General features: G+C 42.1%; 5 protein-coding genes across 26 annotated transcripts in view; 1 reads left to right on the forward strand and 4 right to left on the reverse strand.

Annotated features, from left to right (window-relative positions):
• The window catches only part of LOC128769941 (muscleblind-like protein 1), a 55920-nt gene extending 46086 nt beyond the window's left edge, over positions 1 to 9834 (reverse strand). For 14 of the 19 annotated variants that reach the window (XR_008416437.1, XM_053884071.1, XM_053884090.1 and 11 more), the window contains exons 1-4: positions 9752 to 9834; positions 9168 to 9290; positions 2598 to 2685; positions 837 to 971 (exon numbers count right to left, since the gene is read on the reverse strand). The gene's annotated coding sequence lies outside the window, so the exon portion shown is untranslated. Of the gene's footprint in view, positions 1 to 301; positions 445 to 836; positions 972 to 2597; positions 2686 to 9167; positions 9291 to 9551; positions 9582 to 9649 lie in introns of those variants that run through there. The other 5 variants (XM_053884073.1, XM_053884072.1, XM_053884069.1 and 2 more) reach the window with 4 other exon arrangements.
• A 568-nt stretch (positions 9835 to 10402) lies between these two features.
• On the reverse strand, positions 10403 to 10738 carry LOC128769771 (piercer of microtubule wall 2 protein-like). Its single transcript, XM_053883746.1, has one exon. It carries the CDS (start codon positions 10736 to 10738, stop codon positions 10403 to 10405), a length of 336 nt encoding a protein of 111 aa, XP_053739721.1.
• Positions 10739 to 10748: 10 nt separating this feature from the next.
• Positions 10749 to 14485, reverse strand: LOC128769554 (dehydrogenase/reductase SDR family member 12-like). 3 transcript variants are annotated; one of them, XM_053883357.1, is made up of 10 exons: positions 14321 to 14485; positions 13535 to 13668; positions 13398 to 13480; positions 13240 to 13335; positions 13090 to 13171; positions 12315 to 12376; positions 12091 to 12195; positions 11925 to 12015; positions 11502 to 11639; positions 10749 to 10905 (listed from the first exon to the last, which is right to left on the reverse strand). In XM_053883357.1, the coding sequence occupies exons 1-10, from the start codon at positions 14374 to 14376 to the stop codon at positions 10886 to 10888; spliced, it is 867 nt and encodes a 288-aa protein (XP_053739332.1). In that variant the 5' UTR covers positions 14377 to 14485; the 3' UTR covers positions 10749 to 10885. The 3 variants fall into 3 exon arrangements, with proteins under 3 accessions (XP_053739332.1, XP_053739330.1, XP_053739331.1); XM_053883355.1 differs by lacking the exon at positions 10749 to 10905 and adding an exon at positions 10916 to 11434; XM_053883356.1 differs by lacking the exons at positions 10749 to 10905; positions 12315 to 12376 and adding an exon at positions 10916 to 11434 and having other exon boundaries at positions 12091 to 12179.
• A 34-nt stretch (positions 14486 to 14519) lies between these two features.
• On the forward strand, positions 14520 to 18090 carry ap1s3b (adaptor related protein complex 1 subunit sigma 3b). Of its 2 annotated transcripts, XM_053883358.1 has the most exons (6): positions 14520 to 14819; positions 16251 to 16429; positions 16586 to 16694; positions 16775 to 16912; positions 17596 to 17657; positions 17783 to 18090. In XM_053883358.1, exons 1-5 carry the CDS (start codon positions 14817 to 14819, stop codon positions 17635 to 17637), a joined length of 471 nt encoding a protein of 156 aa, XP_053739333.1. In that variant the 5' UTR covers positions 14520 to 14816; the 3' UTR covers positions 17638 to 17657; positions 17783 to 18090. The 2 variants fall into 2 exon arrangements, with proteins under 2 accessions (XP_053739333.1, XP_053739334.1); XM_053883359.1 differs by lacking the exon at positions 17596 to 17657 and having other exon boundaries at positions 14625 to 14819; positions 17783 to 18087.
• Positions 18091 to 18156: 66 nt separating this feature from the next.
• On the reverse strand, positions 18157 to 20808 carry scg2b (secretogranin II b). Its single transcript, XM_053883354.1, has 2 exons — positions 20604 to 20808; positions 18157 to 20398 (listed from the first exon to the last, which is right to left on the reverse strand). Exon 2 carries the CDS (start codon positions 20379 to 20381, stop codon positions 18717 to 18719), a length of 1665 nt encoding a protein of 554 aa, XP_053739329.1. The 5' UTR covers positions 20382 to 20398; positions 20604 to 20808; the 3' UTR covers positions 18157 to 18716.
• Positions 20809 to 25947: the final 5139 nt, after the last annotated feature.

The raw sequence follows: 25947 nt of genomic DNA on the forward strand, positions 1-25947 counted from the left end.
CTTTAAAGCTTATCTCAGAGATAAACTGAAAACGAAATGAAAACACCCCTTTGCACGGTGGGCCTGAAGTCATTTCTCTTGACTTTCGTCTGAAGATATGCAGCAATAAAAACCTACTCTGAACTTGATCTTTAACTGTACAGCACAAAATACTGCCTACAAAACGATCCGAGAGCTTAAGTACTGTCCATAAGAAACTTAAATGGTAACTGGAAAACTTTAATTTAAAAGTTACCAAAATGTTGTATAGACATCTAGTTAAAAAAAAGAACTTTGCTGAGTTCATAAGAAAAAGGCTTACCTGTGTGTCGACAGCAATAGACAAAAGCAGTCGGATACAGGCCACACTGATGCATTGTGGGAGAAAGTCACATTCTCACTTCTCACTTCCTTTCAAATTTTACTCCCCTGATCACTCATAATAGCAGTGTCTGCATAGCAACGGCCATACCACAAGTGCGGTCAGGTTTATAGCAAGCCATCACTGCGCAACATCAAGTCGCCATGACAACCACTCAATATCTCATTTGCATCTTCCGCTTGCATTATCTTCTGATGCCAAATATGGTCGCATTAACCCTCCACCCCTCTGCGTATTCTTTAAATAACTCACTCGCTCTTTTTGTGCGTACGCACTTTGCTTGCATGCCCCGAGAAGAATGCTCGCTGCTGTCTTTAAGTATGTGAAATGGGGAAGTTGTTTCAACATTCAAACAGCTAACAAGATAAGCAATAAGGGACCTACGAAAGAGAGGAAGTAGGGTGTTGTAAAAGTCCTGTCCTATGTTGTCACTGAACCCCCATGGCATAGTTCATCACTGCAGGATTCAACTCACCCCTCATGCAGGCTCCGGCCCATCTCCTCTTCATCCTCCGAAGAGTGTGTCTATCAACGCATCGGTGGAATGCCGAACAAGGCCCCCTGAGCCCACACACAGCAAAAGTCAGCAGCACTCAGCACCTGTCTCCAACTGCCAGCACAGAGGAAGACACATGGTCAATCAACCTTTACAGCAGGGCAAAGAAAAAGTAGACGGGAGACACAAATTCAATCTACTTATATTGAATAGACACCCCCCCCCCACACACACAAAAAATTTCCAAACCACTTAAATAAATCCGAAGAATAGGAATGACATTGTGTGTAATTTCCATAAACAACTCATATAGGACATCTATAAGCGCTGTTGGCAGCGCACTGAAGTCACCTTCCTCCTGCAAGAACTAACATATTGGTCCCCCGTGGGACCCATAATGGCTAGGTGGTATCCGCATGGGCTTAGTGGGCTGGCTGTGGGAAAGCCCACGTGGTCCCCAAGTGAACTAGAAGTTGAAAAATACATATAAATACATATAAAATATATATATTTTTTTTATTTAACTTGCTTTGTTGTTTAATGTGAAAAAAATAGTTCTATAGTTTTCCATTGCAAGTGCTAAAAAATAAGAATGCCAAAATGAACAATTAAAAAAAAGTGAATAAAAAAATTTAAACTTTATGCCATATTGTTCAGTCCTAGTCTCAGACAATTTGATATGTTCTTCATTATTTATTTAAAGAAGAGGACTCAACACTGAATTCCAAAAGGATTAAGGAAGTATTTCAAATGGTAACTAAAAACCAGCCAGCTACCTGAGGAGTGGAGATACCCAGTTAACTGACCAAGTACTTGGAGGAGGAGATCGGAGACAGCATCACATAACCTGACCTCCACTACTCAGGACTGCAGTGATGGAGGGACTCTGGAGAATAGCAAGTCAATGAAACCAGGCCTAATTTAGCCCTCACTCTTCCATGAGCTGCCAGGAATCACAGTGAGACTTCTTCCCTTTTTAGGGCTCTCAGGACACTGGGACCTGCAAGTGGCGCTACTACATTCCCGTCTGAAGTAAGAGACTGAAAAGGAAGGGAAGAAACGGAAGCCAGACTCTAGCATCAAAAGACATTAAATATCTGGCGCCTGGGAACCAAACTGACGCAAGGTTCTTATCAAAACAGCAACTTGACTTGCTACGTATCAGTCTATAACGGCCACCTAAACGGCGTAATTTATTTATTTTTAAACACACATCACTTAGCATTAACTGTGACAGTCTATGTATTTTAAATAAATGACTTAGACAGGGATTACTTGACGCTCCACCAGACCTCTTATATTACTGTGCTTTCTGTTAGCAAAATGAATGCGTGGTCACGTTCTCTGGAGTATAGAATACACAATTGGATTATCCGCAGAGAAGCTTCCCACAGCCAGCGAGGAGCACACAAATGCACTGGAATTGACAGTAAACAATTCCAGCGAAAGGGCCACTTGAAATGACAACATCATCCAACCTATTTAACTTTAATGTAGCCTGATGTGAAGAACAAATATGCTTTGGACTATAAAGAGTTACACAAATGCCAATCAAAATCCTCTCATACCTTTCTCTTTATGTTGATGAAACAAAACTTAAAAAATAAAAGAAATTGAAAGAAGAAATTATAATTAAGTAAAATAACAGGAAGAAACATATGTTTTTTTATTATATATTTAAAAAATTATGAAGATTAATTTTAAAAAGTCTAAAGACGGAACTTGGGCTCTTATACTCACATGGTAGTCAAGTCATTTCTGGCAATGAGTTTCTCGTTCAGAGAGTGTTATTGTTGTTTCCAGGAGTCTTCCAGGCGCAGAGTGTTTGCTGCAAAACAGCAACCAACAGTTAGAGCTGCGGGGAAGGAGGTGGTACCAAAATCTGCCTCTTCCTTTGCGATGCTTCAATACATATAACTTTCAGTGGGTGATGGATATTTCAGACAGTGAATGAATGAGCGTTGTTGTTTCAATGTAAACATGACAAGCTCTTCAGAAGAGTTGCTGTTTAAAATACAATCATTACAAACACACAAACAAAACTAATACTCGCATCAGCCACAGTCATTCTTAAGTTTGTTTTAAACAAGTAAATGAATATGACTGTAACAGCAGTGCAAACAACCACACCATGCCACGTTAGTAATGGTAATGATGTTGTAATTATTCAGACTATAATAAGCATCTATTTCAGACATCAGCGCAATGAGGGAATTGTCCCAGGTTTTCGATATTTGCAATCTTTTCTTCACATTATATTATCATTTGTTACTACAAGACAATCACAAAGGATTAAATTAAGAAAAGACACAAGTATCAGCAACTGGTATCGATTGAGAACAGGCTTCTTGACATCACATGCATGCTTTGGTTCCATTGCACTTCCATGACTGTTTGGTTTTGAGTGTCATGTAAAACATATCCATCGGCAAAATGGCCATTCTTGCGTTGCTGCTACAGAATATTCAATTTTATCTTACTAACACATATTTTCAAATTGCTTTTACCTGATAGTCTTTTCAAAACAAAAGTTTGTTTGGGGGGATAAGAGAGGACCCTCCTGGCACCCCATCGAGAAGCCCTAGTCTTAACACCAAACCTTCGGGTTTGCAAGGTCATCTTAACATAAAAAACAATCATGATACGAATAATTGCATCCATTTAGAGAATCACTAAAGAATCCAATCATTGAGCACTATTGAATATAGTAGCCATATTGTTAAACTCCTATCTATTTCCATCGCCATGTATGAAAATTGAATTTGCTACATAGATATTATTCGTTCACATTGGTAGTTGCACTTTGCACAGCTCTTTTCTCAAAGGTGAGGCTGTATACATAAAATTAGGAAGTCAAAATGAACTGTTTTTATAGTCAGAGGAAATGAAAAATGTCCATGGTAAAAATGTCCTTAAAAAAAAGAGGACTTTAAGAGATTTTTATTTTAGGAATGCTAAATCTAAATACCATCATTTTTCCAAGTTGTTTTTTTTTTTTATTAAAGAATATCACTCCTAAGTTGATGGCAAACACTTTTGACGTATTTTTGACGTGCTTCACTCTTAATAATAATAATAATATTTAAAATATTTACACATATCAAAATGGTTGAGTTTCCTCTATGTAACCTAGCAACTCAAAATCTATTGTAAAACTACCCCAGCTGAGCACAAGACATAATTATATCCCCTTAGCCAATCGGACGAGGCCCTGAGCCATAAATAACAAACTGCTCTCCTACTGAGCAGCAGTCTGTAGCCATAAGTCAATAAACACTTTCTACTGGAGAAGCGCTCGCTTGCTTCTGGATTCATGTTACTCAGAAGACAAACAGAGCGGCGCAGGAAGAAGCAGCAGCCGCTAGATTTCCAGAAAATGTCTCTAGACGGACGGAGTAGAGGGGAGAAAAAAAGAAGCAACAAATACAGGCTGTGATTACTGAGTCATAATGACGGCGGTTGGGTGGGACTGAGGGGATGAGCTGTTATTAAACACAGCACTAGAGAGGGAAACCTAAAAATTGAAGCAGAATGACATACATTAATACCCGTGGAGAGCTTCTGAGGAGTGGAGATGAAGCTTTCCCTCAGGCCGCCTTTTCATGTTTTTGCCAGTCAACACAGAGCTCTGCAAAACAGCTTAGTCTCTGGGGCCTTATATTTAGATTTTATGACCAATATCGGATTCTGACCCAGGATATTTTTTTACCACTGATGCCACTTTTGAGGGGCCAAGAATTTATGAACGTAATTAAAGCTAGATAACATCACATGGCTGGAAGAGGACTCCGGTTTGATTCCACACAGACACTTTAGGGGATTCTAGGAGAATTCATTGAACAGCAATGTCACCATGACCTTATCATAAAACCATTTTCCTCTTTTTACAGTTCCGACTCAGTAACTTCCTGGGCACAGCACCTGCTTCCTTCTTTATAACTACTTCTGGATGTTTACGATTTGCCAAGCTGGAGAGAGAGATTTTAATGAATAAAAAAAAGGGCAGGGGTGTCACATCGCAACCAGAAGGAGAATTATTCCTGCTTTTTTTGGGAAAACCACCTGTTGCAGCAGTCGATGAGATGCGAGTAAACACACACACAACCCCTCGCTTGTACATTTCCATCTGTTTCGCTTGGTTCCTGGCACACTTTAATACCAAGCAACAGTCATCAGAGCTGAAACCAACTCAATAAAAGATGTTCAATGTCTCGCCTGACGCATAAAATAGGTCACTTGGCTTATAGAGATCTCTGTTTTTGGCACCAACGTGTCACAGTTTGTCAGACAGCACAGTGCAGCATCAACACTATATTGACACAAAGAGGGAGACAAAGGTTTCAAGACACAAGAGATTTAATCTAACAACGCGACAGACATCAGTACATGGAGAACGTGAGCAGCATGACAAGAGTGCCATAAAAGAAAGAAAAGCAAAGCAACAAATCTAGCCCGGCAGGCGTTTTGGCCAGTCCACGCACTTCATAGGCACTAATGTAGTGATGGGTAGATGGGGCTTCATCACATAGTACTGTGGGTGCCATCTGTTTTCATCGACCCTGCAGTACTGTTTCACGATACCTCATCTACCCATCACTACTCTAATGCAGGCAGTTGGAAGCTCTTCAGAAGGTTGGTGGTTTGCATTGAATAGGCCAACGGACGCATCTAACCAAATCATAAAGTTAAAGTCCATTTTTAAAAGTCAAATGATCCAACAATGGGTTTCAATAAATGTAGTGTTGATTCGTTTTGCAAGTTATTTTTCTCTTATTTTCACAACGTGCTAATGCAAAGCGAGATAGACTAAAAGGTAAAAGAGAGGCGGAAATAAAGGTAAAAAAAAATCAGATAGGAAATGTGATCGGTGCACTTATAGCATTGATTTTCACAAGGTTTTACAACAGTATGAGGACACCAGTCTTCAAGGAAATGATGCCACTTTGCTGACTTTTAAAATGCTCTGCAGTTCAGCTATTTTCTAAAAGGTTTTTAAAAACATTAAATTCAACAACCATTTCTTGATATCTTCTGTTAAAAAGGAGACAGAACAAGCGCACAAGCTCTGAGTAGCTACAAGAGTGAAGTGACAGGATGTACAGTGGTGTGTAAAGACACACACATTCGCCCATCAACAAAGGGGGTGGAGCAGAGGAAGCCCAACTGTGAGATAACCTACATGGATGACCAGTGTGAGGGGGGAGGCAAGGAGTGCACAAAGACACGCCCCACACCCAGGACTTTCTTTCAAAGGTTCCATTGCATTCGGTTCAAGTTACATTCAAATCTTCAGCAAGCAAACCTAAAAGTGAACACTTTGACATGTGGGGAATAAAAAGCGAACCACGACTTATCTTCCTCTCAGCCTCCATGACGTCCCCCTTAAGCCTCCCCATTGGGATTCTGATAGCCTACATTCGCTGCTTCAAGGTCGACAGCAGCCGCAAATTAAATTACTCGTCCTGCTTTGTGCCGTTGGCGCCAGGTCAGAAACGACTCGGCTAAAACGATGAGTGCAGGGTTTTTTTTTCTGTGCAGGGGAGACACATTAGTCCTGACCCTGCGGTGTCACGTTTGCTGAGATGAAAAACAAGAATGCAGAAATTCAAAGCAGTGTATTAAATTCTGCCGCTGTAAACACTTAAAAGAAAAATCAATTGTGGACGCTCGAGAATGCAGCACTTTTTACTGCAAAGGTTGTGCAGTTGGTGTGTGGCAAGTCCCTGAGTACTGAGGGAAGCTCAGGTACAGTACTTCAAGATAAACAGACATTACAGGACAACGCCATCTGCTGGCATAGGAAAGAAAGGCAGCGTAAAGGGATGACGTGTGGCCTTACGCCCAGCGTTATGGACACCAAGAAACATCAATGTAATTGACATAGTTGTGAAAGAGGTGCTCTTGAAATTCGGCATGTAAGCAATTCACAGTGACTCCTTCGGTTCGTGGTCATGACGGTAGCAATAAGGAACTTATCTCTGAACGGCAGAAGCAGTGTTATCAGAAGGCAAGCAGCAAACACACACAGTGGAATGAGGGGGGATATAAACTGTCAAACGTTTATGCTAACACATCATGTGAGGAAGTTTTTAATGGCAGCAGTTACTTTGAGGAACAACCATAAAATTATACTCTCTCTCTCTCTCTATATATATATATATATACATGTGTGTAATATATATATATATATATATATATATATATATATATATATATATATATATATATTACCAGCACTTTATTTCGAAGCACTTTCCTAGTTGGTGGAACCCCCACTGACCATGGCAATAAATTCTATTCTGATATATACTGTATTACGACTGGGACAGCAACAGATTAATTTGGATTCAATAAATTACAGATCAAATCATTAAATGATGCTAATAACACAGATTAATCGTGTATATTGTCCATGATGAAGGAGACTAAATGAGATAATGTAGATGGAAGGAATTATTTTGTTAAAAAACGTCATAGAAGCCAAAAAATGCGCATTGAACTTTATGTAGCGAAGTGCAATAAATCATGATTCGTTTATTAAATAATTACAAAAGCTCCTATTAACTCACTTTGTTTTTGTTTTTTTTTTTTTAATTTGCAGTCAATTCGGCCAACAGTTTATTGCATAACAGGATATTTTTATCATTAGAATATGAGCTGATGAACATAACATCCCACTGTGGGGGAAAACTACTTTGTCACTGTAACTGCAAATTCAAGATAAGAAGTTAACCAGTAGTCAGAGTAGAAGCAACAAAATAAAAACCACAGTGGCATCATTTTTTTGGTTAATCGGCATGAAAGTCATGAGTCAGTGACAGACTTCATACCCAGTCACCCTGTTATTCCAATGCTGTCTTATACAGACAATTGTAATTTGGACCGGAGTAAGACTGTGGTTACTTCAATACAACTGTGTATTGCAGTAGAAGATTGAATTAAAGAAGAAAATAATCACAATAAATACATTTGTTTTTTTGTTTCGTTATTTTCCCCCAAAAAATAAATTTCAATTATACAAGTGCTGGACCCATGCGACGTATCCTTTTAATCTCTGCCACTAGAGGGAAGCAAAGTACAATGTCCTCTGAAATACTCCTGAGCTCTGGAAAAATTCAAGAGATCACATCAAAAATTCATGATGGAATCAGCGTCGCAACATGTTTAACAGCCATTCCAATCGGGTGAATTCTTTCTATGAAACGCCGTAATTAAAATTCTTCTCAAGCTTTTCCTATTTCTGTGTCAACTGTAATAGTCATTCAATAACTGTTATGTTTTAACGTGGAAACATGTATTTATTGATCAGAATTTTAGCTCAATTACTATGAAATTTTCAAAGACAAAAATAAATGTACTGGAGTCAAAGTGTGTTGTCTGAGTTAACACACGACAATTTCAATAACTACACCTAAAGAACGGCCAAAGGAACAGCACAAGACAAAGAAGTAACTGATAAAATAAAATGAAACCCATCATAGATAAGTTACATAATAGATTATACGGTGAATACTTAGATCTTTCTTTAATCATTGCTGTCTTTTAAGTGCTTTAGTCAGTGAACCTACCCATTTTCTTTAAGATAAACAATTATTCTCTGTTGTCACAGTGATGAAGTGAATACACATTCATAATCAGGGTCATGGCTCAAAACAGTCATATCGCATATCCACAACACACCAAGAGGACAAAAAGAAGGCTTGTAAACTGACATGTTTCCTTTCGGTCACATATGTGAGGGTAAGTGTAATGAGAAATGCCAACAGACAGAGAAGATGAGAGTCTAAATTTAGAGTGGAAAAAGTTCCTGATTGAGCTGGACCACATGCTACGCCTCTCTGAAGTACCTATTGTTGTTTTTTACTGACAGAGGTGATGAATATTTAACAGGAGGAAGGAAAGTGGGGGGCAACAGGGCACTTAGAAGAAAGAACACCTATCTAGTCATGTGACCACAGAATCAATAGTGTTGCTTTCACCTAGTCGCAAACCGAATACTGAGGAGTGCAGAAAAGAAAATGCAGGTTGGCTACTGCTAAAACAGCTTGCTTTTTTGCTGCATGAGCTGTGCGCACCATGGACAGGCATGAGAAGCTGATACAGGTCGTCCAAGCTATGCAGTCAGAAATCAGAAGGCTGGAACTGGAGAATTTGGGCCTGAAACGAGAACCTGGGACTTGCCTCCGGAAGACTGCAACAGTACCTATTGTGACTGTTGAACGCAAAGGTAGTAAGTAGTCTTAACTTACTGTGTCAGAGCGATCAACCATCGCACAGTAATGCAGTTTATATTTAGTGCTTTATACTTACATTTGTTGTGATGTTTGTTTTTTCTCCTCTTTTTTCTTAGACAGTATTGTGATGACTGTGAGGCGATATGGAGTCTTCCAGCTGTCAGCACATCCTCCACATTTGGACAAAATGGACAGTGCCCTGAAAAGCAAGAGGCTTTTTTAATTTCATCACATTTCACAACCACTTTCTGGCTCCGTAAAACTCCTCAAAATTCCTGGTTGTTTTAGCAGAATGACGTTATCATAACAAGTGAGCACTGAGGCAGAACGGACTTTGTATCGGATATAACAAAAACTGTCCTCATGGGATCATGGGCAAAGGTAAAAACAGCAATATGTCAAGTAAATAAATTGATAAAACGAAACAAAAATCACTTCCGACGAGTGTTTTAGAGCCTACCTCGCACGCGACTTCTAGACAAACACGACGACACTAATGCAACTCATGTTGAAGCCAACAAAAGTGCCGACATGTAGATATAAAAATGGTAATACTACCTCTGGTAACATAGCATTATTTGACCCTCAAACGCTGATGTGAGAATGACTACTACTGGCGTGAAACGTTTGAATATCTTCATTTACAGGAACAGTACTTACAAAGCTATGGAACCGCAGGAGAGCTTGGGCACCTGCGATCTCACCGTTTCTCGCGAGATTTCGACGTTTGCCTGCGATTCTTTGGTGATGTCACAATAAAAAAAAGTGAAAAAAAAAAAAAAAAAAAAAAAAAAATATATATATATATATATATATATATATATATATATATTAAAACTAATCAATTAATGACACTAAAATGATAAATAATACAATCAGCTTTTAGCTTGAGCTTTTATTGATATTAACTACAATGGCATGGATGACATTTCCATCATCTGTGTTTTATGGTTGAGGTCTATGAATATGATGTGCAATTCCGGTCCAGATCCATGTCCCCCGGGTAACTTTTAACTGCTTGGTACTTCATGACAATGTTGTATCTTCTGCTAACCCTCAGGTTTCTCCAGGAATATCTCCAACTGCGCTCCAGCCTTGCATGAGCCATTGCAGGATGACAGTCAGAAGCTGAGGCTCGGAGTGTTTGAAATGCATTTGACAACACTAAATGATGCTCCCACTGGATTTTAAAAAAGATTACACCGTCATTAACTCAATTCATATTTTTAGATTCAGTCATTCAGTCAATATCTTGTCGCTTCACTTGATCAGGAGAAAAACAAATGTCTTTTTTTCTTGTTTTTCCCGCAATTAAATGGTCTTCTTCAAGTTAGAAAAGTCACACACTTTGCTTTTGTCAATGGCTGTGTTCAGTGAGTTCTCCTGGTACATCCCGCACCTGGCCAGATCTTTGGAGAACTTGTACGATTTGGGACGATAGGTTGTCGGCGCAGTGTCCGCTGTGGAAGGGAGGCGGCCATATTCGTTGGAACTGGTCCTGTAAAGGATGTTCTGACTAATGGCCCACTTCTGCCGTGCAGCCTTCTCTTTGGTTGGAGGAGCGAACATGCAGGAAAAGACTGGGTTCCCAGGGCTGGGACACTGTTTGGCCTTTTCTGGCTGCTGTCCTTTCTCTGTGTTTGACATCGTCCCAGCACCCCAACTGTCGATTGTTGACCTCAACAAAGCTCTGTTTATATTACCTCGGAGTATTTTGGTTAAAAGACTCCACAGCTGTAGGTCCCTTTATGTAAAACTTTGATGTTGCTGCTAATGTAGAAGGGCTTTTTTGTGTCATCCTAACTCGTAAACTCCTGAAAAGAAAAAACATTCTTTTATGTTAGGTTATGTCAACAACTACTATATACATTAGTTGGAAAATTAAGTATGTAAGAAAAATACTACCAATCCAGTGCTGTAGCTGCACAGTACCATATTATTATATTGCAATTGTCTTTATACATGGGAACAAGCTCCTAAAATTCCGACAGCTAATCCACATTACTGCAAGAAATACCCTTTGCATTTTGACTGGGTCATGAAGTGGACAGCAACCCTACATGATATCAAACTCCTCCCTATGACTACAAACAACTTGAGATTACTTCAACCACATCAAAGGAAACTGAGAAACAGAAGTACTTTATTGTGAATACTTGGGTGTTCATGCTGGCGTCTAGATCAACTGTGGCCTATAAGGGCTCAGAGGCCCGCTGAGTTCTGTCTCAGCTCGTGATTGGACCGCCTTAGCAAGATTTTCCATTTGAACCATGAAAATTTCAATGTCCTCGGCAGAGCTGTGAGTCCAGGCCAGCGGCAGGTGAGTCGGAACAGGCTTGCGATCTGGAAGACAAGCAGTGTGTCGCGAAGAATCCAGGGGAGCGTCGGCGGGTGTGAAAGCTGAGCTCACCTTGAAAGAACTGCCCAGTGCAGGTTCTGGAAGCCGATCTGGACAGAGCCAGCCACACCACAGTGTCAGCGCCTTGCTCCACAGTGCGCAGCCTCTCATCCATCATCTGGTGGAACTGAGGCATTGATGTAGAGACAGCTGAAAAGAAAGAAAAAAAAAGGTCAATATAAGCATATTAAAATAAATAGTTAAATAAATGTCTGAAAATAACCATGTTAAATCCAGAATTAAACCTCAAGCCGCAACTGTTGCAGTGCATTATGGGACTCGTAAAGCAGAGCTGTAATTTACTTTTAGAGTTCATGAAATTTTGTAGCTCGTTTTTGGTTTGTTTTACTATTTCAAAGCACGTATTACAATTATTTGTGTATTTATGTGACAGTTTTTGGTGCTGATGTACTGATCAACACATCCAGTCCTCACCTGGAGTATCTGCCCAGCCCGGATGCATCACAGAAAAATGGATGAGAGGATGCGATTTGGCCCACTGCTCAGTTAGCACCACCTGCTGTCTCTGAGGGAAAGCAACACGTTTTAAATTATTTATTTATTTTTTAAATATGCGTGACATGCTTGATATAGTCTCCACCTTGTTCTGAGCGTAGACCATCAGACCATCAAAGGGTTCCATCTCCCACTGCAAGTCATCCACTCTCAGTTTCTGGACCAGCATGCCTCCTGAGGACACAGTGATCTAACATGCGGGAAGAATGGAGGCCCAGTTCTCAAACAACGACCGCATCAGCACTTACACAAGTGGCCTTGTGTCACAATTTCAACAAGATGATTGTTTGCGTGTGTGTGACTTCATACCACTCGTGGGTCCCGGCTCTTCTGCAGGAGCGGTATGAGGCCCACGGTGAGGATGTACATCCCTGTGGATGTCACAAAGACCCACTTCTCACCTTTGACATCATGTGTGAATGACATTTTTTAAAGCCAGCAATTACTTAAATTAATAATAAAGTATTTCACCTTCTGATTTCTTAAGTCATGCTGTAGTAAATTTTTTGTTAATCCCTACTTTTTTAGTCTTTTTTTTTATTGTTTTCTTAACACATCATTTACATCCAGTAAATAAATACATACACACTTCAAGTTTATTTTCCAATTATATTTTATACAGAATCTATGTACGTATTAATATTTTAGCTCTAGTATTAGAGTATTACTTTCTTACTTTTATTGTAGATTATTTATTTTGCAAATTCGATTTTGAATAACATCAAATTATACTTATTTAAATGTGACCTCTGTCTTTATAAAACATTTATATCCAGTAACTGCATTCATTTCTATCAATTTTAATCTATTTCATAAGTTCTAAAATTAAATTTGCATGTATTATAAAGACAGTGCCTCTCTATTTAATACAGTAGAGAAGAGTGGAGGTTTCACGAAACAGTGTTCTGATTTTCAGAGACCACCAGATGGCACTGTCTGCTGTAAACTAATTCAATGAAACCTCACATCAGCACACAGCGCCATCTAGTGACCTCTGAAAATCAGGACTGTTTCATCAAGCCTGCAATACAGTTTCATGATACCCCATAACTACACCATAGTCACTCATCTCAGTATAACTTACCCATAGTATTTATGGCAAAGTTATTCTCCAGTCCCTCCTCATTTACCTGTCTCTGGTGAATCATACATCCTGCATTGTTTATCTGCAACACAATAACCCGATCATGACTCTGGCTGTTTGAGAGGTCAACACATACAAACATACACCTACCAAGACATGCAAAGATGGATATTGCTTCTTGAAGGCCTCAGCAAACAGAAAAACCTTTCGAGTCTCTGACAGATCCAGAATATGGACATACACCTCCTGCGCAAACATAAAGCTTTACTATTTGGAAAACAACAACTGCTTGGATTATCAGATCTCACCGTATTCCCACTCTTCTCAATGATGTCTGCTTGGACCTCCTCAGCTTTCTCTTTGTTCCTGCACACCATATGAACTCTCCCACCTGAGGGCAATGGAGAAATTTTGTCACAATTCAATGACGAATCTAAGTATCTACCTTTTGTGGCGATCGCTAGAGCAGTCGCTCTGCCAATCCCACTGTTTGCTCCGGTGACCATGAAAGATCTTCCCACCACGGACACATCCAAGTCATGAGGCTCAAAGTCTCTGGAAGCTTTTTCATATCCTTTCCTGAAATGTAAATACAAAAGCAATAGTATGATACCTGGATCCATTTACATCAGGACCTTCTGCCTATTCAAATAACAAGGATTTTTTAACACAATATTATTCATGCAGACAGAAATTAAATTACGATTGTACGATGTCTAAGTGGTCAGTGAACGCCTCGATAGTGATCTTGGTTGTCAGTGATACTGAATATGAGTGTAGTGGAATTGAACAAGTATTTTTATTTTCTTTTGCAAAGTTAATTTCCATTCATTTTACTGCTTTCAGTGACATTCAGCAATGATATAAACCTTCAGTTTGCGAAAACAGCTAAGACAGGATTTAGTTAGCAACAATGTCATTTAAAAATTATTAATAATAAATAAATAAATAGTCAAACAACCTTCAAATGAACTATAAATATCATTAACGGAGGACTGAATGATGAAACTCGAACCACAGATATCTATTGTGCAACTGTATCAGTGGGTACCATTGACAACAGCATCTGGTGATTCATTTCTATGCCTCAAATCACAAGCAATGTTTACATTTTCCCAGTGTATTCAGACATTTCTTTATCCTAATATGGCTAAATATAAAATATAAAGTAGACTGAACGACACTGCTACTTCATAGTACTTCAAAACATGACATCGGTTTCATGACTGACCTTGTGTATTGATGGATTCCGTTCAAAAACCAGATGGCGTTCCGGTACAGCGACATTTTCCCTCATGAGATGGAAACTTTTTTTGGTGTGAATTTCCAGCTGCACACGTCTGTGACGGATGAGAATCACAAGATGAGCTCTAGAGGGCGACCTCTAGTGACAAGATGGGCAACAACAGCGACTCACGGAACCAGTCCGTCCAGTCAAATGAGGAGCGTTCTTCATTCAAACCGGTCTCGGGTCACGTGACGCGCATCCAAACGCCCGAAACCACTCTCAAGTTATACAGGTGACTCCTGGGTGCGCTGCTTTCACTGCGCAAGCACCGCCCGCCGGAGTGTGGGAGGGCGGACTTTAAACAACTTTCACCCTGACTGACGGGACTGGACGACGGGGAGATGTGTTCAATTGTACCGAGTCACCCTTAGTAGGGGTTAAAGTGCGTATTTTAATCTATTTTCCCCATCGTGTTTACAACTACCAGCGACGCGCCAACATGGTAAGTGTTATTACGCTTGAGCGTCTTAGTATACGTCATCTTAGGATGAGGCTACCTGGTGCACCTGCTGTCCCTGACAGGTAGCGAAACTGAAGGTTTCCAGCCATGAATGCGTCACTATTTCACCACAGATGGGTGTAATAACAACTTCTAATGACGGTGCGCTGCTTTTAGATTTGTTAAATGCGTTGGATTTTCAGAAATAGTTGAGAATCTACTTCAATCGACAGGCGGAAGTAAGGTGTAGCCCGACCTCTCTGGGAACAGGTTTTGTCACTTTGACGCTCTAATATCTAAAACACTATATGTTGCCTTTCTCTGTCATCTGTCTGAACTAGGTTCGTTATTGTACAGTATCACTGAAGAGCATTGACGTGACGTAACGTTCTCTTCAGTCAACGCGAAAAGACCGAAATAGCCAAAACAAACAAAAGGTTTTTTATTACAATTTCGCTCCCCCTAGCGTTCAATTTAGTGTTTCCTCTAGCTGTAGTTATTTTTTTTATTACTTCTCAGTTAGTCTCACTGCCATAAATTATTATCACCTTTCATTTGTTAAGTGTGATTAAAAAAAAAAGAAAAAAAAAAAGAAGAAGTTCATAACACCCCGATGAGTCAAACAATACTCTTCTTAATAACTAAACCATAATGGCGCTGGAGTGAATGAGTGATTCAGGTGGACAAGCATCTTGTTTACGGCACATTCATGTTCAGTAAATCATTGAGCTCACTGGCTTTGTCGGCTCATGAACTACTGGTGTAAAGAGCAGCATATGGGGAGCGTTTTTATATGAGGAACCTGGAGAGATGAGTGAAACAAGAAGGTGTTGACACTTAAACTGAACGGGTCTTTGGCTTCAATTATAGCACACAAGCAAGTTAACTGTACTTTAAATTGAAAACAACCAATGAAATAATTACAACATGTAGACTGAGGATAACTGCACATTGCATTTATCTATTACTTCATAAATGTTCCACCTGGAGGTAAAGGTTTCACTTAAATTTAAGAGTATAGCCTAACTTTAATCTGTTTCACTACAATAAAAGTAGCCTCTTAGGTGCTTCACCTCATATATTTTAACAACTACAACAATCTGAATATTTCCTCTTTAATTCTTTTCAGATTTTTTTCATGTAAAAAAACTTTTAATTCTGGGTTTGTTTTCTCACCCTGAGCACTGTGAATGGTCAAGAATAATATCATATTATTCTATTGTTATTACAATTTTGTTGTTTTTTTTTTTTAATTCTGAACCAATTGTTAAATAAACATCTAGCAGAAACTCATCTTCTTCCCAACTTCCCAAGTCAGCCCAACGCCCTGTAAAAGAATTGAAATTAGAGCTGGAGTCCCTCTTTTGCCATCACAATCCAAATCAAACTTTTTTATTCTCACCGACTGACTCGACGCCGGCCGTCTCTTGTCAGATGCGCTTCCTGCTGCTCTTCAGTCGCCAAGGCAAGCTGCGCCTGCAGAAATGGTTCACGCCACTGCCGGAGCGTGAGAAGAAAAAAATCATCAGGGACATGACCACGATGGTGTTGGCACGGCAACCACGCTCCTGCAACTTCCTGCACTGGAAAGACCTGAAGATCATTTACAAGCGGTGGGCACTACCTCAACAACTGCTCAACCTCACTATTTTATACTTTGTTGTCAAATGAGATTTCATGAATGTACCACAGTTTTCGATGACCAGAATGAATGCTGATGTAAATCAACAAATTATTTATGCTGTTTAAAAACACTTTTCCTCACACAGATACGCAAGTTTGTACTTCTGCTTGGCCATAGAGCATGAAGAGAACGAGCTGCTCGCCTTGGAAGTCATCCATCGATATGTGGAGCTGCTGGATAAATACTTTGGCAATGTATTAATCCTCCTCCTCAAAATATTTACAGGACGATCTGAAGCCTGGTCTGACTCACCTCTGCTGCCGTGATCTCGCAGGTGTGTGAGCTGGACATCATCTTTAACTTTGAGAAAGCCTATTTTATATTGGACGAGTTCCTCATGGGCGGGGAGATCCAGGAGACGTCCAAGCAGATAGTGAACCGATCCATTGAGGCCTCCGACATGCTGCAGGAGGTGAGTCTGAACACGCATGTGTGGCACAGTTGGACCACCGAACTGTGAGGAGCTTGCGGTGGTGTGAGCATGTGGCGTCTGTGGCAATACTGGAAATCATCAAGGGCTAGAGTTATTGTTCCCATGATAGACTCTTCAGGTGTTTAACGGTCCCTCCAGGAACTTGTGATCCTGGTCGACGCATCAGGTTTCTGTTATTGGTTTCACCTGTAAAAGACAGATCCTTAAATCGCAAATGAAAAAGCGTGTTGTGATTTAATGGCGATATATTCAGCTTTGTTTCCGTCGTTTCCAAAACTGTGCCTGTACTCCAGGTGGGACCGGTTAAATCAAAGCGGTTTAGCGTGTGAACTGGCCGGCAGGTTGTCACAATCATCCGTTCATGTAGTCCTGGTGTGTGTCTCGCCTCTTTCGTGGTTTTTTTTCCTCACCTTCAAATCTCTCGCTCGCTCGCTCACCCTTGCTGGAAAGCGGGCGAGAGACAGATTTGCTGGAACGTAGGTTTTAGTGTTGTGGCTGATCACTTCCTGCTGTAGGTTTGTGTGGTTGATAATCCGGGGCTGTGTTGCTCTGCACTTCTCAGTCGGGCTGACTAACAACTGAAATGTAGGGCTGGACTTTTTTTTTTTTTTTTTTGTGGCGCAGTGTAGCCTTTTCATTCATTTTGACCATTATCGCTTCAGGATGGCAACAGTGAGTGGTTTGAGGTGGAGCTGTTTGGATGACCTTGAATATGGACAGAAAGGTTAGATGCTCACGCTTGTGTTAGTTTGTGTGTGTTTGCTGTTTTCAGCACCTCGTAACAGGTGGTGTCTACATGTCACGTCCAGGCGTCTGGCAAAGACCCTAATTCCTTCTCCTTCTTTCCAGACCATGGAGGAGTACATGGCCAAACCAGCGTTTTAACATCGTGGACGGAGGTCAATGAAACACAATGTGAAATGCTTCAAAGCAAAACAATGGCTTCTTTCATGTTATTTATGAGCCATTAACATGTGTTCTGTTTGAAGGAAATGTTTTTAATTATTATTAAGTCAATATTAGGAAATGTTCATATATAGAGGTTGGAGGTAGTTTCTCAACATTGTTAAAGTCAAAAATCTTTCAAACTGGTTACCATGGCGATTGTGTGTGATAATTAAAATTTTATAAATGTGAAAGGTTTTTTAATAAACTTGTATTTTGGTATATTTTCTCTGTTTTTTTTAATGTATTTTCAAAAAGGCAACAACTCAGCAAAGAAGAAAAATAATACCGCTGATGCTTTATTCATCTGTGATTTGGTCACACATTGTTGAACATGTACAAAATGGTTTAAAAATGAGCATCACATGACACAACCACTGGTAGGCTGACGATACAGAGCTCTGCAGTATGAAAGGGTTCAGAAGGCAAGCGGAAGTCCAATATTCAGACCGAGAAATAAGTATCCATTATAACAACAAAGTCACTAACCCTGAATATATCACGAGTCACAACAACACTCGCTCTTGGCCTCTCATGTGGCCCTAAAAAAAATTCCTTATACAATCCAGAATTTTGGAAATTTGCTGCGCCAGGTTTTAACAGCAAAATCTAGTAAAAATACTGCTTCATTTCCACACGATTTACTGGATTTACAATGTTGCGTCATACTTTTTATTTTCCCATACATTCATGGACATCACCATTGCAGCAGACTAGTTTTCACCAGGTTATATATCTCGTGTTTGTATAAGAGAAACTAGATCACACCAAACTTTATTGTTAAATAAATATATTTAGGATTTCGTGCGCCTTGCGGGAAATGGGTTGGGGGTCCGATCTACATCCCGGCTGCGGTTTTCTCGCGGTGCTCCAGCTCCGCTCCGTCATTCATGGTCTGTGGAGCTGCGGTCTTCTCAGCCTCCTCCTTCTCCTGCGTGTCAGTGGCGTTCACCTCTTCCTCCCTAGCCTCCTCGACCTCCCTCTTGGCCACCGGTCTCTTATCTGACTCCGACTGGCCCAGGTATTCCTTCATGGCCCGCTCGTACAGATCATAAGGGAACTGGCCCTTCATTTGAGCCTGCGTGTCCCTCTTGGAGATGGAGTTGGGGTATTCGGTGAGGATTTTAGCTGCCAGGTAGGTGGTCACCTCATCTTCAACGTCGTCTTCGTCGTCGTCATCAGCCTGACGCTTCAGTGGCATCTTGTTGAGCTCTGATAGGAAGAGGTTCTCCCTGCGCCCGGTTGGAGGCGGGATTTTCGCCACTCCAGAGGGGTTGGACGCCACTGAGGACGGCGAGGTCTTCAGGGGTCTCTGAATCACTGGATATTCGTTACTGATGGTCTCCACGCCGATGATGTCCAAGAAATCCTCTCGGTCCATGTCCTCGGGGGCGGTCTTGCTCTTCAGTGGCAGCCTGCGGCTGTAGTACCTGATCTTGGGAGCCGGACCGGTGGTGTATCGAGTCGAGGAGGCTTGAGGGTTGCGGTGCAGCTTCCGGAGCTCCTCTGTGAGCAGCATGTCAATGAGGTCCTGCGGCGGGACGTGGAGCTTCAAGGAGAGCTCCAGCAGCTCCTTCACAGTCCGGGGGTCAACAATGGAGGGCCGGATGAGCCTTTTCCTCTGCTCGCCCGTTTTATCCCTCTTCTGGGTTTGATCGCTCATCTCCAAAACCTTCAGCAGGTAGTAGTCAACCAGCTTGGTGTCATCATCAGCCTCCTCCTGGTTCTCCCGCCTTTGCATCTCCTCCTCCTCCTCACCTAGAGCCCTAGCTATCTCCTCATGACTCCCATTGACAACCTCCTCTGTTTCCTCCCTCTCCTCCACCGGGACCCACTCTTCATCACCATCCTCCTCCTCCTCTTCCTCGTTTCTCTTCTGTCCGATTGGCATCCTCTCCAGCTCTTCGAAGATGGAGCGTAGATTGGCGAGGCTTTGAGGGGTGTACTGCTCGTCCAGGTCCTCTGTCGCCCGCTTGGAAGCGTCCGCGTTCTCCTCATCTTCGAACATCAGCGGGTATTTCTTGTGCGCTCTGGGGAAATTGCCGTAGTCAACTGGTGCGCTCTCGGCAGCCTCCGGTTCTTTGGTGCGGTGGCGGTGCGTCCGGCGGTCGTTTCTGGGCGCGGACGCGGGGCTCTGCTTGGCCGGATCCTGCAGGGATCTGAGCAGAGCCTGCATCAGCTGCTCGGCGGTGATATCTTGTCTCGGCGACTGACGAGCCCCGGGCTCTTCATCCTGCTGCGCGGCGAGCTGAAGCAGAACCCGAAACTTGTCCACCTCGTCGTAATCCGCGTGTTCGGGTCGAGCCCTGTTGCGCTGCTTTAGGTTCTCGATGTACTCCAGGGCTTTGACCATGTCTGGGCTGGGCGCAGCCGGAGCGTCGCTCTCGCCGCCTCGGAGCCTGTAATGTCGGGGAAGAGACGCGGACTGCACCGCGCATCCATGGAGGACGGCGAGCAGCAGCAGAGCTCCCCCCGCGGGCAACTTGTGGTGAAAATGCAGCATTATAGGCTATTTATTACCTGAAAACAAACAAACAAATAAAAGAAAAACATTAAAAAATGCGCGTTTTGACTGATGCGTGATGAGGACGCGCGATGAGTCACGCGCCGTTGTTATGGGCAACATCACGCTTCAAAACCTAAAATCAGAATCCAGTCTCATAATCGCGGCTCAACACAAGCCACTCGGAGGCTGTGGCATCTGAAGCGAAAAGGCGTCGCTTACCTTTGGTAATAAAGCTCAGACAGCAGTGAAGGTGTGTCGCATCTCTCGGAGCGGCTCTGGTGTTTTCAGCACCCGGACAGCTCTACTCGATATATGACTCGACACCTGACCACCGCGTCATCACTCCACGCACGCAGCCGCCGCTCCTCAGCTTCCACCTATAAATGATTCAGGTTTATGATAAAAACGCTCCCTGCCTTTAAAAATAGCTCTCAGCGCCGTCTGTTGCACTGCGCCGCCCAGCTCAGCTCCTGATCGATCACTTTCCTCCTGCCTTTTAAAGTCACTTATCGATGGCCAGGTATCCACCACCGTTATAGTCAGACAACAAAACAGCATTAATATGATTTTAAAACAGACAATGGTCATATGTGATGGCGCGGAGTGGGAAGAGTTAACCCTAAGGGATGACTCACAGGCTCAGATGGTGCAAAGAGAGCCACATTCAGCTGGCCCCGGGGCGATACCTGCCTCAAAACCCGATTTCAGACTTGGACATTGGTGAATATAAAAAGTTGATCCACAGAGCTTGAGACTCTCAAACTAGATCTCCATCTGAATTTGCAAATAAAAACATCTTCACACACAATTGTTTGTGTTTTTACAACTTAAAAAAATACAGGTTTTGATCTTTTTGAAGAGTATGTCAGATGAACAGCTCGTGTGGAGATGCTTGGAGACAATGTCAGGATGAGAGTGAGGTGTTTGGGACATGTTAAGAGGAGAGACAGAGGAATATCTTGGACAAAGACTGTTCACCAGGTGAAAGGAGAGGTGGACAACCAATGATGTTTGAGGATACATGAAGAATGTAGGAGGGAGAGAGGATGATCAAGACTTATGGGGGAGGAGGCTGACTTTCTCAGGGGAAGAAAAAGAATGAAGAGAGGTACAAAAAGAAAAGACAAAGAAAACATTTGAGTAATATATAAGTGAGAAAAAAATAAATAGAAAAGGAAGAGAAAGAAAACAAAGGAGATTAAGAATGGGATAAAGGACAAAGAGAAAAAACATAAAAAAGGGGTCCAAAGTGTGAGTGAATGAAATAAAGTAAAATACACAGTTCAAAGGTCAGTGTCAGAAAAAAACAGCTGCATTTCACATGACATTATATTTCTAAGGTCACGTCACACTCATTCACAGCCGCTTCTTCCAGAATCATTCATTCGCGTCGGCAGAAACTAGTGAGAAAAGAAAGTCAGCAAGTTGGTGTGGGATGCGTTGTATAATCCTCCTCCAGCGTCACTTCTGACATCACTGCTCATTCAGAAACATTCTTATACTCAGAGGGACTGCAGCAGTTTAAGAAGGTCGGCTCCGCCCCGACGCGATCATCAATCATTTAAATGGGAACATCAAAACCATGTGAAGAGATCAGGCGCCTGCCTGGTTTGCTTTTGGAGTGAAGCAGTGCGGAGAAGGCAGTGATTTGGTGTTTTCGGTTGAAGAAATAATGTTATATCTGCAGAACTGTTCAGGTAAAGAGATTCTGATTGATCCCACGTGATCCTGACGTCAGGACTCTTGTTTCCTGGTTGCACTGTTGACTAAAAATAACCCCTGCTGGTGACGCGTGAGGCTGCTCGTGCATCGCAATAACAAAGAAAGTGGTCAGCATATTTCTTCTCCTCCACGCTCCTCTTCAACAGCCTCATATTTTAATGAGCATACAGGCAGACCACATCCCTTGTTTTGTTTGCTCTCGACATCCACGACTGCTTTTGTTGACGGATCAGACTGAATTCTCTTCTGGTTCCTGAGGTGGGAGAGTCACAGTCTCAGTGCTCGATTCCTCTCCAGAGACTGTGAAGCGCTGTCATTGTGCGTCGTACCATGCAGACTCACACGACGACATGCCAGAACCAGCTGTGAGGGCTCAGAATTCTTTTAAGCGTCTGGCCATTTCCTTCTGTACTGTGTTGAAGCCTTTGAACTGCATGACTTGTGTCGAATATTTTGAGTATCTTTCAGCAATGGCATCACTAAGTTTGTGGTCTAGAAAGCCTCAATTTGCATCCCTCAAGCCACTTATGCTCCAGGTCAGAGTCCTTTGAAAGAGCCTCTTGCCACCTGACACAAATGTCATCAGTCCATTTAATGGGCAGCTCATTCATATAGGCTCCAACTGTGACTCCTAGTTGGTGCAAGAGATTATGATCATCCCATTGCGTCCGTTGTAGCCATTTTTCCTCAATGTTTTTGGTGTCTCCCTGGCAGAGTGTTGGTCAGCTAACTTCAGCAGGATCTTCTTCGGGTCTTTTGAATCTTTTTCTTGGGTTGGCAGCCACAATTTTCTCCAATGCCCAGTCACCTGTTGGTCGGGGTGTAACATTTCACGCTGGAAACTTTCCATGATAATGATGGAATAGTGGGCTGTGGTCAGTACATCCCAGTTAGGTTAGACTAGTGCTGGAAGAGGGTCCAGTGGGGAGCTGGAAAATCACATTTGAGCTTGGGTTGAGCCAGTGGATTGGACCATTTGGGCAGGTGGACAGGTTGCGGGGTGAGTCAAGGTGAGCTCCTGTTCGACTTCCTTCACTTCACTGACGTAGCTGTTGACATTTCGAGTCTCGCAACCGGCTGTCCCAAGTGACTGGTTAAGGTACAAGACTGCGCAGCTCATTTCAAGTGCTGTGAAGGTCCCATGTCTTGACCACTCTCAATACTTTTTAATTTCAAACCATCCTCCCCTGAGAGTCTCTCACATGAACAGAAGTGCGACACCACCACTACCACATAACAGGAGCGCTGAGCCACACAACAAACTTATAATAGTGAGCGAGGAGGCAGCAGTGCTTATGTTCTCTGCATTGCTGGACTCTGTCTCCTAACTCAATCATTTTCTCAACTCAAATATTTGCAGACTTTCCCCTTTTATATTTCATGTTTATGTTTTTACATGGCTCTTATATGGAGTTTGTTGATGGTGGACAGAAGACAGAAATTCAAAATGTTCATAATAATAAAGAATATTTATTAAGAAAATAAAATGTTACAGTTAGATGTTACATTATTTCAGTTTTTAAACCTAATGGCCAACAAGTGTCAGACGTAAGATGAAATATTTATCATTCAGGGCTGTGATTTTCATTCCCTCCAACAAAAGATCCACCATCTGACCACAAACAGAAGAATCGATTGGAAGCGCAGATCGCAAGCTTCTCCAGCCGGGAGAGGAGTCGTGTTCTCTGCTCAGCTCCCACTGAGGTTCGCTCCACATCAATCATGAATAATCACAGCAACCGTTTCTCAACTTTTTAACAAAGCCAAACTGTGAGGTTTTGTATTTTTCACTTCATTACTAAAACAAAACACTGAAGGAGTTTTTTTTCCATTGCTGCTGCCACAACCTTTCCATTGATGGATGAGTCATCGGCGTGACGCTCACCAGCGTTGTCTTGGGTCGCAGTCAGTCAACAGGCCTCTGCTGCTTTTTGCATATTTGCATGTCTGAATACTAGAAATGTTAAGGTGGAAAAGCTCAAATCTTGGCTGATTCCAACAAGACTCATGTTGGGCGTGGCTGGATTGGACCATCCGAATCATTAACCCTTTCAAAGCCTCTCATTTGAAAAGCCTATTCTGATATAATGAAGAGTTTCTAATCCCTTCCCACACCGACCCTTCACAGTGGGTTGCTTTGTGTCGACTTAACTACCACAATAAAGGATTTTACTTCCCAAAACACACACATGAAACAATGCTCTCTCCAGTCTCTCACACAGAACCAGTAACTGCCATGAAAGACTTCAAAACCTTGGGTTGCTGTATGAACCCAGCTGCATCACCATCTCCTCAGCGCTGAATAGAGCGAAAGAAAAAACGTCAGGGCCGCCTGTTTGTTTTCCTCCCTCACTTCTTCAACGCATCACAGCATCATAAGGCGCCACATCCGTTGTCATGGCTCACCTTTTCAACCATGGTCTCCATGGTGACGCAGCCTCACAGCGTTATGCAGCCTTTCTCCTCCAGCGTTATACATCCAGCCTCTGATAACCAGATTATTAGTCACTTGTTTCCCATCTGTGCCACACGCTGCTCTCTATTCACTCACCGCAGACTGACGCCGGACAGATATTTGGTTGATGAGAGCCTCGGTATTTTGTCCATGAGCCATTAGAAGTGAGGAGTGGTAATGAGGGAGCGCTATTCAGACGGGAAAGTGAAGGATAAGGAAGTAATGAAGGTCCAGCTTCATGTTAAATGTCAGTGAGAACCGGTGCGAGTCAGCTTTTAATGGCTTCACCTCCACCAGACTTCTGCTCCCATAAAACAACACTTTTGCTCCTCATTTGAAAGATATCTCTCCAATGCGGGCTATTTATGTCCTCTGCTTTGGTCCCAAAGTAAAACAGTATTTTGGTACAAAAACTACGTCACACTACACGCACACAAAAGGACACACACGCCTAATTAAGCAAGCAGAAAGGCACCACTCACACGTCAAAACACACAGGTACACAAAAGCACACTTGAGGTCCACACATGCACAGCAACAATCTCAAACCTATGCAACACATGGAAATAATGTTGGTGCACGGGGGCTTTTGACAAACACACACAACTGCACAATGCAAACCACAACAGAAAACACACACAGTTTTGTCAAGAATTGGTCCGCACAAAGTAATATCAACAAAGCACACACACACACACATATGTTGTGTGTTCTATCCTTGTGGGGACATTGTGAGGTTTCTCATTGCCAAAACCCTTTTTTCCAGCCTTTCACCCTAAACTCAACCTTCCAAAACAAATGGCTGACCATAACCAGGACTCTTAACCAATCTGAAACCCAATCATAATGACCCAGTTATTTTGAAGTCTTCATCCTCAAATTGTGAGGTCCAACCAAATGTCCCCACAAAGTCATACAGTCCTCACAAGGACAAGGAACACACATGTACCGCTATCTTTGTGGGGACATCTTACTGACTTTCATGCTTTCCCCAGATTCTCAACCTAAACTTAAGTTTTAATCCTTAAAGTGAAGCTTGCTGGGATGTGTGTGTTTTCAAGAGTTGGTCCCCACAAGTATGGCTAAACAATGGCCAGACAGACAGAAATGAAATACAGTTTTATTTCACCACACATACACTTGCAGTGTGCATGCAAGTATTTACACTTCGGAAATATTTACATGAGCACCACTGCACTCACACAGGCGCACAATACTGCAGCAACGCATGACATTCCAATATATATGTGTACACACTGGCGAATAAACACGGACCAAAACAAACACCGTGGACATATGTACAATCTCAAAGCTCAGCAAACACACACTCAAAAAGCAGGTGATGGAAAAAGCTGCAATTACATACAATAGAAACACAACACACAA

This window comes from Synchiropus splendidus, chromosome 13 (assembly GCF_027744825.2).
Source record: "Synchiropus splendidus isolate RoL2022-P1 chromosome 13, RoL_Sspl_1.0, whole genome shotgun sequence".
NCBI lineage: Eukaryota > Metazoa > Chordata > Actinopteri > Syngnathiformes > Callionymidae > Synchiropus > Synchiropus splendidus.

What these genes read in the sequence shown, in the direction of transcription:
- LOC128769771 (XM_053883746.1), bottom strand. Translation starts at nt 10,738, where the DNA reads ATGTCAAACACAGAGAAAGGACAGCAGCCAGAAAAGGCCAAACAGTGT.
- LOC128769554 (XM_053883355.1), bottom strand. Translation starts at nt 14,376, where the DNA reads ATGTCGCTGTACCGGAACGCCATCTGGTTTTTGAACGGAATCCATCAA. An exon ending in TCTAGCGATCGCCACAAAAG is followed by an intron (nt 13,481 to 13,534) that starts GTAGATACTTAG and finishes CATTGCCCTCAG; the next exon opens with GTGGGAGAGTTCATATGGTG. An exon ending in AGAGCCGGGACCCACGAGTG is followed by an intron (nt 12,196 to 12,314) that starts GTATGAAGTCAC and finishes CCCGCATGTTAG; the next exon opens with ATCACTGTGTCCTCAGGAGG.
- ap1s3b (XM_053883358.1), top strand. An exon ending in CTGAAGATCATTTACAAGCG is followed by an intron (nt 16,430 to 16,585) that starts GTGGGCACTACC and finishes TTCCTCACACAG; the next exon opens with ATACGCAAGTTTGTACTTCT. An exon ending in CCTCCGACATGCTGCAGGAG is followed by an intron (nt 16,913 to 17,595) that starts GTGAGTCTGAAC and finishes TTATCGCTTCAG; the next exon opens with GATGGCAACAGTGAGTGGTT.
- scg2b (XM_053883354.1), bottom strand. Translation starts at nt 20,381, where the DNA reads ATGCTGCATTTTCACCACAAGTTGCCCGCGGGGGGAGCTCTGCTGCTG.